Below are 14,495 nucleotides of genomic sequence, written 5' to 3'. Positions count from 1 at the left end.
AATGGGTGGGTAATTTTAAACTTGCGTTACTAAATAAAGAAAGAAAGAAAGAAAGAAAGAAAGAAAGCAAAGAAAGAAAGAAAGAAAGCAAAGAAAGAAAGAAAAAAAGAAAGGAAAGGCAGAAACGCACACTGGAAAGTCCAGGATTAAAGGAGAACTATAGGGTTTAGGCTTTTCCCCATACAGTAGTTCTCCTTAGGGTAACGGGAGGACACAAACTAGCTTCCTCCCGTCACCCTAGGCTCAGTATACCGCGAGCAGTAGCTCGCGGTATACTGAGACGCCGCAGCTGAAGCGGATCCTGACAATTATGTCTGGATCCGCCCAGCTGCGTGACTGACAGCTGGCTCTGCCTATCTAGAGGCAGAGCCAGCTGTATCCGCCCCCTCCCCCGTCCGTTCCTCCAGTCAGTGCTGGCGGATTGGAGCGGGGAGAGGGAAATCCAGCCCCTCTGCCGTGACAGGATCGAGAGGTGAGCGAACTGTGACAGTCTCATTGTCACAGGTCGGCTAGAACTATGAGGTGAGTGAAAAGCACTCACCTCATAGTTCTCCTTTAATAGTAAAATGATCCCCAATCATAGCTCACAGCAAGCACACAAGCTGTGTTTAATGCAAACCAGTACATTGACCATTAAGATGTTACAATCTGATTGTACAGTCTCCTCTAAAAGTGTTAACAAGCATATATTGTATGAGTGCACTTAAAGGAGAATTATGAGGCGAGTGATTTTCACGAACAAATACCGGCGTTCGCGAACACACACCGGCGCTCGCTTACTTCTCGATTTATCCGTGCAGAGTGCCGTGACTGTCACTCACGGCTCCCTGCAGGGATTCCCCCCCCCTCCCCTGTCCGATCCTCCAGCGCTGACTGGCGGAACGGACGGGGGAGGGGTGGGTACAGCTGGCTCTGCCTCTAGATAGGCAGAGCCAGCTGTCACTCATGCAGCTGGGTGGATCCAGACAGAGTTGTCGCGATCCGTTCTGGCTGCCGCGTCTCAGTATACCGGGCTATACTGAGCTTTGGGTGACGGGAGGAAGCTAGTTTGTGTCATCCCATTACCCTTAGGAGAACTATGGGGAAAAGCACTGACCCCTATAGTTCTCCTTTAAAGCAGGCTAACAGATAAATGGAATAGAAATACATTGGTGCACACATGGGTGCTCTTTTACCAGCCAGGAATTTGTATTTCTGCCTATCCATTCCTGAGATATACACAACTCTGCCACACAACACAGCCTTGTCTGCCAGGGGAGTAGACCTGATTGTTTGTTTGCTGCAGTTAAATGACACTTACAGATTGACATCGATGGCAATGCATCAAAGCCAGTCTATGTGCGTTGCTGTAAGTTTTAACATGAGTTGCAGTGCTCTTTACATTGCAATTTCAACGTGCGTTAAAATGCATCTACATGTATTACCATGCATCAATGTGCATAGAAGTGTTGTAAATCTTTTTTTATGTATAAAATGGAAAATGCAGAAAAAAAACACGAAGGTAGTGATCCATTCATGATATCCCGTCCTCCTTGAAAGACGGCCGGACGGGAGTCTCCTGGTCTTTAGACGTCCTTCGTGCCCGCGCCCCCTGGCGCGCACGAGTGGGAAACCGCCTCGATTTTAAATGGCCAGCGATGGCCGTTTACATACAAGCGGTCCGGCGTCTTTACAAGCAATACAAGTGAGGGTGTGCCCCCCTTACCTCTGGTCACCTTTGCTGTCCCCGCCGCCACCATCCCCGCGATCCTGGGTGTCCATCCGGTCCGGGCGATGTCTCTCTGTGCACTAAGAACGGAGGGAGATCAGGACCCGATCTCCCTCTACTCTCCTCCCGGTCTCTGAATGCAGGAAGTGATGTATATTACATCACTTCCGCATTCCTCTGTCACCGGAGAGAAGCTGATGAAGCAGATCTGTGCTTCATCAGCTTCTGTGGGGGTCCCTAGGTGACATTAGGGGTCTTAGAGACCCCTGATGTCTCCATAAAGGGGACTTGTCATTGTAATTTGTTATCACATAGGGTACTTCTTAGCACCCTATGTGATAACAATAAAGTTGAGTGTAAAAAAAGTAGAAAAAAAAATTGCTCACATAATAAATAAAAATGTACACACACAAAACAAAAAACCCCCACACAATGTTTTTAAAGTCCCCCACCCCCACATAGATGCGCAAAAATGCGTTAGATGCGCCTACACGCAAAAACTATGATTGCTCCAATTATGCTGCACGTATTACATATCGCAATGAGAGCAATCATTAAAGGGCCATCAATCACTGATAACACTAAACTGATGAGCGGTAAAATCTTTTAAAGCGTCGCCTCTGACCAATTTTGGCTATAGTGTTTTTTGCAATTTCGCGGGCGCGCGCAATTTTAAAGCTTGACATGTTTGGTGTATATTTACCCGACGTGACCCCGACTTTTATATTTTAGCAAAAAAATGGGTAAAAATAAATGTTTCCTAAAATAGTAAAGGGAAAACCATTTTTTTAAAAATATTCAGTACTTTTTTTATTATATAGTAAAAAATAAAAAACCCAGTGGTGATTAAATACCACCAAAAGAAAGCTCTATCTGTCGCTAAAAAATTGTATAAAATTCATTTCAGTACAGCGTTGCATGACGGACTAAGCGTTAGCCAAAGTACCGCAGCGCTGAATACTGAAAAATGGCCTAGACAGGAAGGGGGTGTAAACACCCCGGTCAGCAAGTGGTTAATGAATACAAAGCTGCATACATTTGTTTTTTTTATGTCTGCTTGGAGTTCAACTTTAAAGAATCATCATTGTCATTGTCATCAAAATCATTAGCCGATACTCCCTCTATAGCTCCGGTTACTGTGACAGGCGGAGTGATACCAGATAACTTTGGATTGTTGTACATGAATAACTTTAGATTGTTGTACATTTTGTTGCACATAAAAAAAAAAAGACATCCCCTGAAAATAAGACCTAGTGTGTTTTTTGGGGGCAAAAACAATATAAGACAGTGTCTTATTTTCGGGGAAAGACGGTATGTAACTATGTAATACATTTGTTTCATATCCAGTCAGGTAGGCATTTGTACTACATAGATGATAGTCCATTTTAAGTAGACTGTAAATCAGATTGTGATGTGTGGCCAGCTTCACACAGAAGTCTTGAGTGAAAACCAATCTGATGGATAATATACCGGTGTGGGCAAAATACAGTTTTACTCAAAGGGAGTTTTTATATTAAACAGAAAAAGTAGGAAATAGGTTTTATTGTAGCTCTTGGGCTCATGTGACTGTTACCAAACAGGATGTTCCCACCCCCAATATCTTTGCCACTAATCTGATATGGAGCCACTTACAAGCAACACAGATTCCACTAGATTATTTGTACCTATGTGGCTTTTTCCTGTGCTGTGCGATGTGGCTTTCAGAAACCTGTTGAAATCAATAGACATTTTAAGTCAGAACTATAGTATAAAAATAGCAGAGTTCAAGGTTTCCAGGGAGCCCCGAAACAGCTGACAATAGGAGTCAAAGATAGAAAGCACTGCTGACTAGCATAAGTCCCCAAGAAGGGGTTCCTCTTTTTTGGGGGAAATTCCCATTCAACATTATAGTACAAGCAGTAAGGAAATACATTTTCCTTCTCAAATTAAGAAAAAGCTGACTTTTCTAACTGCTTTCTATATGTTATATAGTTCCACTTTGTATCGTATTAAAGCAGACCCTAGTCTATTTGATATTTAAGTATTTATCAAACATTTTTCTCTTCAAAATCTCTTTGTAGTGAGAAATATAGACCATGAAATGATCATTTAGAAACAGGCGTATGGTGCATGTTGGGAAAATCCGTCAGGGCCAACCAAATTACTCACTTTCACAACATTCATGCTTTGTGTCAACAGATTTTCTATGCACATAATCATGCTAAAAGTTTCCAACATAGAAGGAACCATACAGAAAAATACACTGCCAACTTAACATGTTTGGTTATAAGTTGTTTTTAGGGTATATGCCATTGTATGTTGGAGACAGTTCATTGAGGTCAATGAAAGTATGCCATATTGATGACTTTAAAGTTAGAAAAATATATGGATGGTATTTAGAAAAACTGTTTTTTCCTCCTATCTCTTTTATACTCCTCTTTACTATTTTTAGTGTTCAGGCTTGAAATCAACTATGTGCAATATATTTATATACAGACCTTCAGTTGTATCTCATAAAAAAAGTTCAGTGCTTATGAAACTCATTAAACAGCCCCAATAGTGTTGGAAGAAGGTAGGGCTAAATGGTGGTGCCCTCAGGATATGCTCTATCTGTCCTGCTAGCCTAGGCTTCCTCATAGTAATGGATGTAGTTTAGGTATTTTTCTGTTTTAAAAAATCTGGTCTAACTAGAAAAATAAAAGACTTATGCATATTTCTGTTTAAAAAAACACCGATATGCACATTTTATCTTGATGTGAATATCTACATTTGAGTACAGAAAGGAACATTTTTGTTATAGGCTCGTCAGAAGTATATTGATCATCCCTTTAGGGTGCATCAGTTGTCTGTTGTGCTCCATTTTCATAGTGTCTCTAAAGGAATGCATAATTTTATTTTATTTTTTTTAAAGACTGATATAAAAGATATCACCTTAGTATAAATAACTGCATTAGTAGGTGTCAAGCTTTTAAACCTTGTTTCTGTGTATGGTTTGAAATTACATATGGGCCTGGGGCAGCCACATTTGCTGAATACCTATGCAGCACCTGCCTCTGGCTTTGCATTAATACACAAAAGTCAAAATTTACTGCTCCTTCTCAAAATGCAAGTGTGTAAATCAGCTTGACTGATTGAAAACAATGCTCCTTGTGCATAATATATTTTCCTTCAAACGTTATTAGGGAAAGAGACAGCGTAGTTGTACAGAGACAGCGTAGTTGTACTGAGACAGCGTAGTTGTACTGAGTTACATCGAGATCCCTCTAATGGCCAAGCTACATATTTAATATTCAATACAGTATCAAACATTACATCATCAAACATGGTAAACTCTGCAGAAATAATCATTAGCTTCCCACTAAAAATTAACTATATGTTCCCTTTGAAGAGACCCTGTCCCCTTGCTCAATAAAGTCAATGTGTCAGGGTCTGTGTAAAGTCCCCCCTCCCTAAACTATCCTATACTTTGCGCTTTAGTGTTCCCCTGTCACAACATCCTCCTCAGCTATCACCAAAATACCCAGTGGTGGCTGGTGTCAGAGAGGAAACGGTGATGTTACCAAAGAAAAATCTACAGAGGATCACAGGATAGGTCAATTTCAGGTGGTCAGGGGGATATGCTTTACACCGACCCTGTCACTTTTCCCTGAATGGGCTCAAGAACCCAGTCAAAGAAAACTCACCTCTGGAGTCCCTTGAGACATAGAAAACCATGATTTAACTCTCTAGTATCTACAGAAAACTGAAATATCAGCTTTGGTGGAATTACCTTTTAATAAGCCTAGGGGCCATGACAAAAAATGTGATATCTACAGAAAATGTGTGTAGCGCTACCCCCTCAGGACCCACTGGCTAGGTGGGACCTTCTGTTGATGTACAGTAACCAATCCCACCAACTCACCAGTAATACAAAGTGGGCTTTAACAAGAAACCAAAAGCCCTGTGGGAAAATGTCTAGTTAAACAGTATAACAAAGGTAATACAAGCTTAGCAATACATTCAAGACCAAATACAGTTACCAATATACTGTAAGGGTACAATATATGTGGCCTAACTATAATGAAAAAGGCTCTAACTAGTCCACTGGTCAGTGGGGTCTTAATTACAGTTGCTGGCATTGGGGCTCTGTGTCTCTGGTTGGAGCTCCCTCTTTAAAGAGTGTCTATTATCCAAAGCTGCTCTAAAAAGAATGGGTCCTGAGCTGCGCCTGGGTGGCAGCAAAGTCTATAGAAGATAGGTAAATCAAAGTACATTTGTGGCCCAGAGGCCACTCACCACTGGTCTGGTTCCCTCGGTGGCCAGGTGAGAGGTCCCCTCTCAAGCTGGAATATATAAAAAATGCCCTTCTCAAGCTGGCCAGTGGTCAACAAGAGTCCTCCTCCCACTTCTTCCCTCTCCCAGCCATACAGTTCTATCCGGCACACAAAACTGTTGGAAATCTTTTGATATATAAGAGGCTGCCTGGTTTGTGTTAATGTTGTGCTTGAATCTGTATATAACTTGCTAGCTATATTTTCCTCAGTGTGTGTTTTGTGAGTTTTTAATCTGCAGGACTGATGTTCTGGGGCATGGACTGGCGTGAAGGTTTGTGTATACTCTGCAAATCACAACATAACAAGTAGGCTTTATATAAAGAGCTCCAATGCAGTCACCATTCTATGAGAACCCTTAGAGAGCTAAATGTTTGTGTTAATGGTTACAGTCCTATGTGTAATCTGCTCATGTAGAGAGCAAAACTTCCTGTTTCAGTGCTGTCAACCTTATCTACCCAGAAAAGCAAAAAAGGGAATTGAAAATATTTTCATCATGAAACATTTGCATGAACAAAAAATTGTAAAAATAAGGGGTTTGAAGAGACTACTCATAGTTTCCACACAGACCTGTACAGATCTTGAAATATGTATCAAACGGCTGCTTAAAACATTGTCACAAGTACCGTGGTTTTGGATGTGTTTTAGGACTCTCCAGGCTGTAAGTAATTTTTGCATACAGAACCTGGATTTTATTAATTAATTGGTTTGATTTGTAGGGTCACACAATGGACAGCACCACCTTAGAATATTACTCAGCACTTTAGCTTGCCTTGAAATAGTAAAGCAGTAGTTAACTAGTAGTACTGTTCTGATTAAATGTTAGTTTAATTTAGGATATGGTTACACCCAATGGAAAAAAAAGCTTTTTAGCTTAGGAGAATGCCTTTGTGTCAAAAGGTAAGTTTTCTTTAAAGGCATTATTACACTAACAGGGTTATTAACAAAAGAGTGAAGAGTTTGGAGAAGGCAGGAGAAGTGACCAATCTAGGCCAAAATAGCTGAACTGGAAAAATTATCCAATGCAGCTCACTTTCCAGTTCAGCTATGTTGGTCTAGATTGATTCACTTCTCCTGCTTTCTCCAAACTCTTCACCCTTTTGTGAATAACCCTGTAGGTGATGCTATAATGTCCATTAAATCCAAACTACAACCATTTCTTTATTTAATCTTTTGAGTAGGATAAGGTTAAAATCTCTGTCACTGGAGTCAGATTTTTATTGCCAGTGGAGATATTTCCCCTTACTTCCTGTCCCACCCTGACACACAGAGTATCACTGGAAGAGGAAGTGAGTCCAGAGTTGGCAATAAAGACATGTCATGGATTCTACATCTCTAGAAATGGGTGTTTTTGTTAATGTTTGTCTATCTACTGGAAAGATATCCATGTACTTCCTGCCTTGACCTTACTTATCAAAATAATTTATAATTGCTTGCAAGGATAAAGAATATACATTTTCATACATGTTATGTGAGCAAGTTAATTTCTGTAGTGTTCAATTCAGTTTTTTTCCAACAGAAATCTAATTTTGATCTTTGATTGGTTTGTTGGGAGGATGGATGCAAGACCTTTGTAGTCAAACGAATAGTAAATAGGATGATCATCCCCCTTTACTGCTGATTTTAGACAGATCCAGCAACAATGACGATGTCTATGGGTACCTGCTTTATGAACTAAGCATTCATGGCTGTCTAAACTTTGGGGCATACAGACAGTTGCTGTTAAAAATGTTCAGTCTGCTGCTATTGTTGTCCTTCAAGTTAGCACTTGGAATCTTTAATTAGAAGTGACAGAACCTTTATCTTATTACCTATTAATATGCCAGACTGCTGCAGAATTAAAGTTAGAACCAATTGCTGTGGATCATGCTGAGAATTATTTAGGAAATACATAATGCCCTGTAGTGCTGCCGCATTGACCTGCATTATTTGCTTCTACCCCAGTTCGGTGAAGATCCTCAGTAAATGTGTTGGGAAAGATACATACATTAATGCATACTATATGCAAAGCATCTGGTGTGAGTATAGCTTTACTGTTAATATGGCTAATATGGCTACTGCTAATAGTTAACACATTTTTCGGAGTAACCAATTGTGCTGATGTCCAGCAATGTTTAGAACTATACTCATATTTTGTGTATAAAAAAGCTTTACTGGATACATAATTGATATATCATATCAATGTTATGAGATGAAGTTCTAAGTGTAATGTATATTTCATATTTTATATCTCACAAAATATCAGAATTACAATGTTATAGTTTGTTCCATTCATTGTTACTTTCTAATGACAGTTTATTCTGCATGAAAAGAAAATATAAATAAAGACATGACATAAAGAAATGAATGATATTATTTGAGAAAATGTCATACAATTATCAGAATAGATAATTTTCCACAATATTGGTTATTTAACATTTCCCCATAAAAAGAAAAACAAAAGAGAAAAATATACAAAGGTGATCTGCTATAAAAGCATACATTAAGTCAGCGGTTCTCAACCTGTGTAACCTCAGGACCCACATTTGTCCTCGGTCCTTAAGTTGCGACCCAAGTCGCACTGCAATGGAACGTACAGTATTGCCGTACCGTGCTTTCCGGTGCAGGCGATCAAACGGTGGATGGGAGGTACTTTGGTGTGCCATTCAAATGAATGACAGTACAACGCCCCTCCCGCACCAGAACGTACAGTAGGTGCGATTGCATGGTACAGTGGGTTTTTTGCACTGTACTAGTGAACGGACCCTCAAAAACACTGACAGACACACACTACCACAGACAGATTTTTTTTTATTTTTAAGATCCACCCAGTCTCCCCACCTTATGAGAACTGGAGTGGATCCTCAGCCTGGGGTCCAGTGTGAGCTGCTGTGCGGTGATGGAACTCCATCCATATGTGCATTGCTTGTACAGCTCCCATGTGTGCCGATAGAGGTGCTGAGAACCAGGATGTGATGTCACACCGGTCCAGACACCCCTACAAGGCACATGTGGGAGCTGTAAGCAGAGCATGTATAAATGGATTGAGCTCCCTCGCGGCCATAGCACCAGCCCAACCCACCTCAAGTCGACACTCGGCAGCGGGCAGCATATTTTGAATGGCTGCTCGGAAAGAGAACTGACAGTGCTGTGCTAGGGGGAGGCTGGGAAGCCTCTCACCTAAAAAAGTGTAAGGTATGCGGCGACCCAGTAAACACGGGATGCGACCCACTTTTGGGTCACGACCCACCAGTTGAGAACCAAGGCATTAAGTGGCTTAAATGTAGTATTTACCATAACTTGGCAACATCTGCCAAGCAGTAATAATAAAATCATTAGAAATCATTATGGGTATAAAATTCATTTCAGTACAGCGCTGCATGACGGAATAAATGTCAGTTAAAGTACCGCAGCGCTGAATACTGAAAAATGGCCTGGATGGGAAGGGGGTTTAACACCGCGGATGTCAACTGGTTAAATACAACTAGTGCATCTGAATGTATCTTGATATTAGCCTACCGCCATTTCCTGCACAGACTGCTCCAGTGCACATGTGCTGACAGTGAACATGCTGGCAGAGGAGAAAGCAGATGGCCTCACTGTAAAGCTGGCCATACACCTATAGATTTTCGATTGTAAATTTGCATTACTGCCAAGAACCCTTATTTGATTCTAGCTCAAATAGCCCATCATGCACAGACCAATGTCGATTTCGATAATCATTCATTAACAATACCAACTCACCAAATTTTAGCGATCGACAGAAAAGATATTCGTTTGTGTACTTGCTGCGATTTTTTTTGTATGAAAACGCCACTAATCCTTCAATTTTCATTCGATTCAGCCTTACCCTTTGAGAAAATTTGAGCTGGATTACAGTAAAAAGAATTGTTGGTGTCCCATCAGGTGTTCGATTATCAATCAAAAGACCATTTGTGGACGATTTCTGAACGAAAATCGAAGAGTGTATGGGCACCCTAATGCTGATCCTTAATTGTCCAATCAGCAAGCTTGGGGTGTGCCCTTCATCAAGCTGTACTGTGCTACTGTAGTAGAGGTCTCTGATCTGCTGGTTCCACAAAGAAATCATCATCTACTGAGTCTGCAACAGTCTTGACATGTTGCACCATTGTGTATTATGCATTAAGTAAAAAGATTGTATAGTTTTACTATTGAATATGAGTCACAAAAGTTTGTAATGCATGCTAGAATTAAACAATGCATGAACCAAAGTAATTTGTTGTATTTATGAGAAACCACTCAAAAATTAAAAAGAAGTGATGACCAACATTCTGGTTCTTTACTACTGTGCTACTGCTACTGTGAACAGACACTGTCACTTAGACACAACACCACCTTGTAAAGGTTGGTGGAGCAAACTTTGTAACCTACTTTGTGACAAAATATGCTACAGGTCTAAACTGTAGTGCTTTTGCAAAAAATCTCTGTTTACCATATGATGATTGCAAGCCATTTAGTATTTGCAAATCAGCTTTTGGATATGCCAAGCATCAAAATTAATAACACTTGTTGATGCCATGTGCAAAAGTCAAGCCCACATTGAAACACATGTGCAAAAACATGCATGCTTAGCAAACCAGTCAGATGGTTCCTTCACTTTTTTATGCTGCACTTAGCGGGAATTTGATCTGTTACTATGATCAGCTGGAATATAATCCGTTACTATTGCTTAATATTTTTAGAATTAACATGCAATATGCCTAAAATGTTATTTTGTTTCTTTATTATAAATTCTTAATTTTACAATTTATAAACCAGGGTGTTATAGGTGTTAGAATAATGGATTTCACTCCAATCTTGAAATTGGGCATAACTAGAGATAATACATGTATTGCTTTTTAATATATTTATAGCCTGCTTATAAAGAAAACCTTCTAATTATGCATCTATGTTCTTGTGTTTATACAGAAAATATGGGATGCAAGGAATCAAAAACGAAAAAACGCAATTCTGAAATTGGAAACGATTTGAAAAACTATCCCGTACGTAACCATGAACGAACTATTTATGTACCAGATCCAACGTCCAGTAAGCAACAAAGGCCAGTAAGTAGATAGACAAGGGAAGAAAACATACATTAGCATGGCTTGCTCCTCAACTTCCCTTTTTCCCTTACATCAATTTAGTCTCTTCCTGGGGTAATGAAAAGCCATCAGCCTTGTTTCTGTACTTGGTTTAACAACACCTAAAGAGTCAGACTCTGGCCTATGGGAGCTGCCTCCAGTGAGCTAATGACTGATTAACAGTATGTCAAGCATATCCCTACTTTTCAAATTTTATTTTTTGTCTTGGTCCAGACAGAAAAAAAAGCAAAACTTAGTAATATTGAGTTAAACATAATCACTGATCCAGTGTTCTACAGCAGCTTGATCTATGTCTGGTTTCATCCAGCACATACGTGGCCAAATTAAAAATAATTTTACCTATAACTTGGGTTTGATACTGCCACATTCAAGGAAATTTGTGATAAGTAAAATTTAGCCAACATAAAAAGTTTGCAACAAGAACATCCCTTGTTGCAAACCTTTATTGATGTACCTGTCTGGTTATGAAGCAAAGTCAGAAATCTGTTTCATGCAGCACTCTCCAGTGGTTGCATGACACAAGATCCTCATCATACCTTATCTTTATCTCTACCTCGTGCTATCGTCTCCTACTTGCAGAATCACTTTGGAAAAATCTGCAGAATCTGCATCCAACTACTGTAAAAAATGAAATGTCTGCAGTCAGGATAAGTGGGTTTGGGATTAGTGCTTGGGCCACCCATATTGCTGGATTTGTGGTGGTGGGGGGAGGGGTTCAGTGTTGTTTCAGTTGACCGTTAGTATAAGCCTGTACATAGGTCTTGTAAGTCTTAAGAGCATAATTAGTTGTCAGAGTCAACGTCTGTTTGGACACTTTTATACCATAGCCCTATCCTATAAAGCCTAAGAATACTTTAAATTCTTTGGTAATTGACTGTAATAAAGAACAAGCAAGGGCTAAGTGATTTTTGTTCAAACATTGTTGTTTTTTTTCTTTTATAGTAAGTGTACTGCTGCCTGATAATACAGATGCTTCAGTTTTAACAAAATAAAAAAAGCTTGTATAAAGTTCTTGAAGGGACTCATCTGAAATAACTATAATGACTTACGGTATGTCATGAAATGTCATGCCTGACTCCTCGTATACTTGATGCCACTGTACTCCAAATATGACATCAGCAGTCATTTATAAAGCATATATTTTGAGCGGCCTAAAATGCCCTCTTACCTCTCATACTGCCTAGACGGTATGAAATATTACTTGCTGGATACAATTTGAAGCATTTTTATATTGCCAGAGTTTTGGTGCCAGAAATGTGGCCACCTAAGTGTTTGACAGCACATGTATTATACACCTATCACACCTAAAAAGCAATAGTCAAAAGTCAAAGCTTTCATGGTTCTTACAAGCCAAAAATGGTGTGTTAAAGTGTATTGAAAGCCAGCTAAAAGTGTGGAAGTGTTACAGCTCTTGTTGAGTTTTTATACCTATCTCTGCCTTCACTGAGGAGGTGCACCCTTTCTATTTGTCTGGGTGACCACTGTCACTGGGACAGAAGGTGTTTGGAAATGTAAAAATCTACAGGTATCACTGGAATAGGAATAGAAGGGCAAACATCCAGTGGGGGGCAGCTGTTCCCATGTCAGCTATCTAGTAGGAGATTTTGCTCACATTGTGGAGATTTCCTCTCTCTCCTCCTGTTGTATCCCTGGAATAGGAAATTAAAGGAGAGCTATGGGGAAAGTAAAATCTACTCATCCCCATCGCTAGAGCCGATGGGTAACACTACTGCTGTCACATGTTTGCTCTATAGATCGAAAACTGAGTGATCAAGAACGGTTTGTGATCGCTCATCTCTCAGTCTTCTCCCTGCACAGAGTGGTGATTGTCAATGCTCCCCGCATGGATTGCCCCCTTCCCTCCAATACTGACTGAAGAGACAGACAGGGGAGTGAGCAGGCACAGCTGGCTCTAGAGAGGCAGAGCCAGCTGTCAATCATGTAATGGGGTGGATCCCAACAACATTGTTTAGATCTTTCTAAACAATGATCTTGTAATCACTTTGACATTAAAAGATCTCCTTTCACCCGTTACCCTATTTGTTCTGTTTAATTATTCCCTTTTTTCTTTACATATGGCTAACCTACACGTTTTCGGGAGTCTTGATAGCTTTTTAGCTATAATTCACACTTTGGGGATATGACTTGTTTCTGTAAACGTTTTTACCAATTGGTGACCGTGGTATGGGAATTCACACATATGTGGCATGATGTTGGCTGTGCACCTTTTTTATATACATACACTGTATATACACTATATTGCCAAAAGTATTAGGACGCCTGCCTTTACATGCACATGAGCTTTATTGGCATCCAAGTCTTAGTCTGTAGGGTTCAATATTGAGTTGGCCCACCCTCTGCAGCTATAACAGCTTCAACTCTTCTGGGAAGCCTGTCCACAAGGTTTAGGTGTGTGTCTATAGGAATGTTTGACCATTCTTCCAGAAGCGCATTTGTGAGGTCAGGTACTGATTTTGGACAAGAAAGCCTGACTCACAGTCTCTGCTGTAATTCATGTGCAGGCCAGCTAAGTTCTTCCACCCCAAACTCGCTCATCTATGTCTTTATGGACTTTGCTTTGTTCACTGGTGTGCAGTCATTGTGGAACCTGAAGGGGCTATCCCCAAACTGTTCCCACAAAGTTGGGAGCATGAAATCGTCCAAAATGTCTTGGTATGCTGATGCGTTAAGAGTTCCCTTCACTGGAACTAAGGGGCCAAGCCCGATTCCCTGAAAAACAACCCCACACCATAATCCCTCTCCACCAAACTTTACACTTGGCACAATCCATCCATTGGATTGCCTGACAGAGAGGCATAATTAGTCACTCCAGAGAACATGTCTCCACTACTCTAGAGTCCAGTGGCGGTGTGCTTTACACCACTGCATCCGACGCTTTGCATTGCACTTGGTGATATAAGGCTTGGATGCAGCTGCTTGGCCATGGAAACCCATTCCATGAAGCTTTCCATGCACTGTTGTTGTGCCAATCTGAAGGCCACACGAAGTTTGGAGGTCTGTAGCTATTGTCTCTGCAGACAGTTGGCGACTTCTGCGCACTGTGTGCTTCAGCATGCGCTGACCCCGATCTGTCATTTTAAGTGGCCAACCACTTCGTGGCTGAGTTGCTGTTGTTCCCAGTTGCTTCCACTTTGTGATAATACCACTAACAGTTGACCATGGAATATTAAGTAGCAAGAAAATTTCACGGATGGACTTATTGCACAGGTGGCAACCTATCACGGTACCACGCTTGAATTCACTGAGCTCTTGAGAGCGACCCCTTCTTTCACAAATGCTTGTAGAAGCGTCTACATGTCTAGCTGCTTGATTTTATACACCTGTGGAGGTGATTGGAACACCTGAATCCAATGATTATGAGGGGTGTCCCAATACTTTTGACAATATAAAAAA

At 40.5% G+C, this 14,495-nt stretch overlaps 1 protein-coding gene across 3 annotated transcripts in view; it reads left to right on the top strand.

Annotated features, from left to right (window-relative positions):
- LYN (LYN proto-oncogene, Src family tyrosine kinase) overlaps positions 1-14,495 on the top strand; it is a 67,464-nt gene that overhangs the window by 19,881 nt on the left and 33,088 nt on the right. For 2 of the 3 annotated variants that reach the window (XM_018560123.1, XM_018560124.1), the window contains exon 2: positions 10,906-11,042. In XM_018560123.1, the coding sequence (XP_018415625.1) occupies positions 10,911-11,042 (132 nt within the window). In that variant the 5' untranslated portion in view covers positions 10,906-10,910. The remainder of the gene's footprint in view (positions 1-10,905; positions 11,043-14,495) is intronic. The other variant, XM_018560125.1, reaches the window with a different exon arrangement.

This window comes from Nanorana parkeri, unplaced genomic scaffold (assembly GCF_000935625.1).
Source record: "Nanorana parkeri isolate BGI_ZX_2015 unplaced genomic scaffold, ASM93562v1 scaffold433, whole genome shotgun sequence".
NCBI classification, from domain to species: domain Eukaryota; kingdom Metazoa; phylum Chordata; class Amphibia; order Anura; family Dicroglossidae; genus Nanorana; species Nanorana parkeri.
Note: the sequence above shows the minus strand (reverse complement) of the source record. Positions and strands in the feature narration are given on the sequence as shown.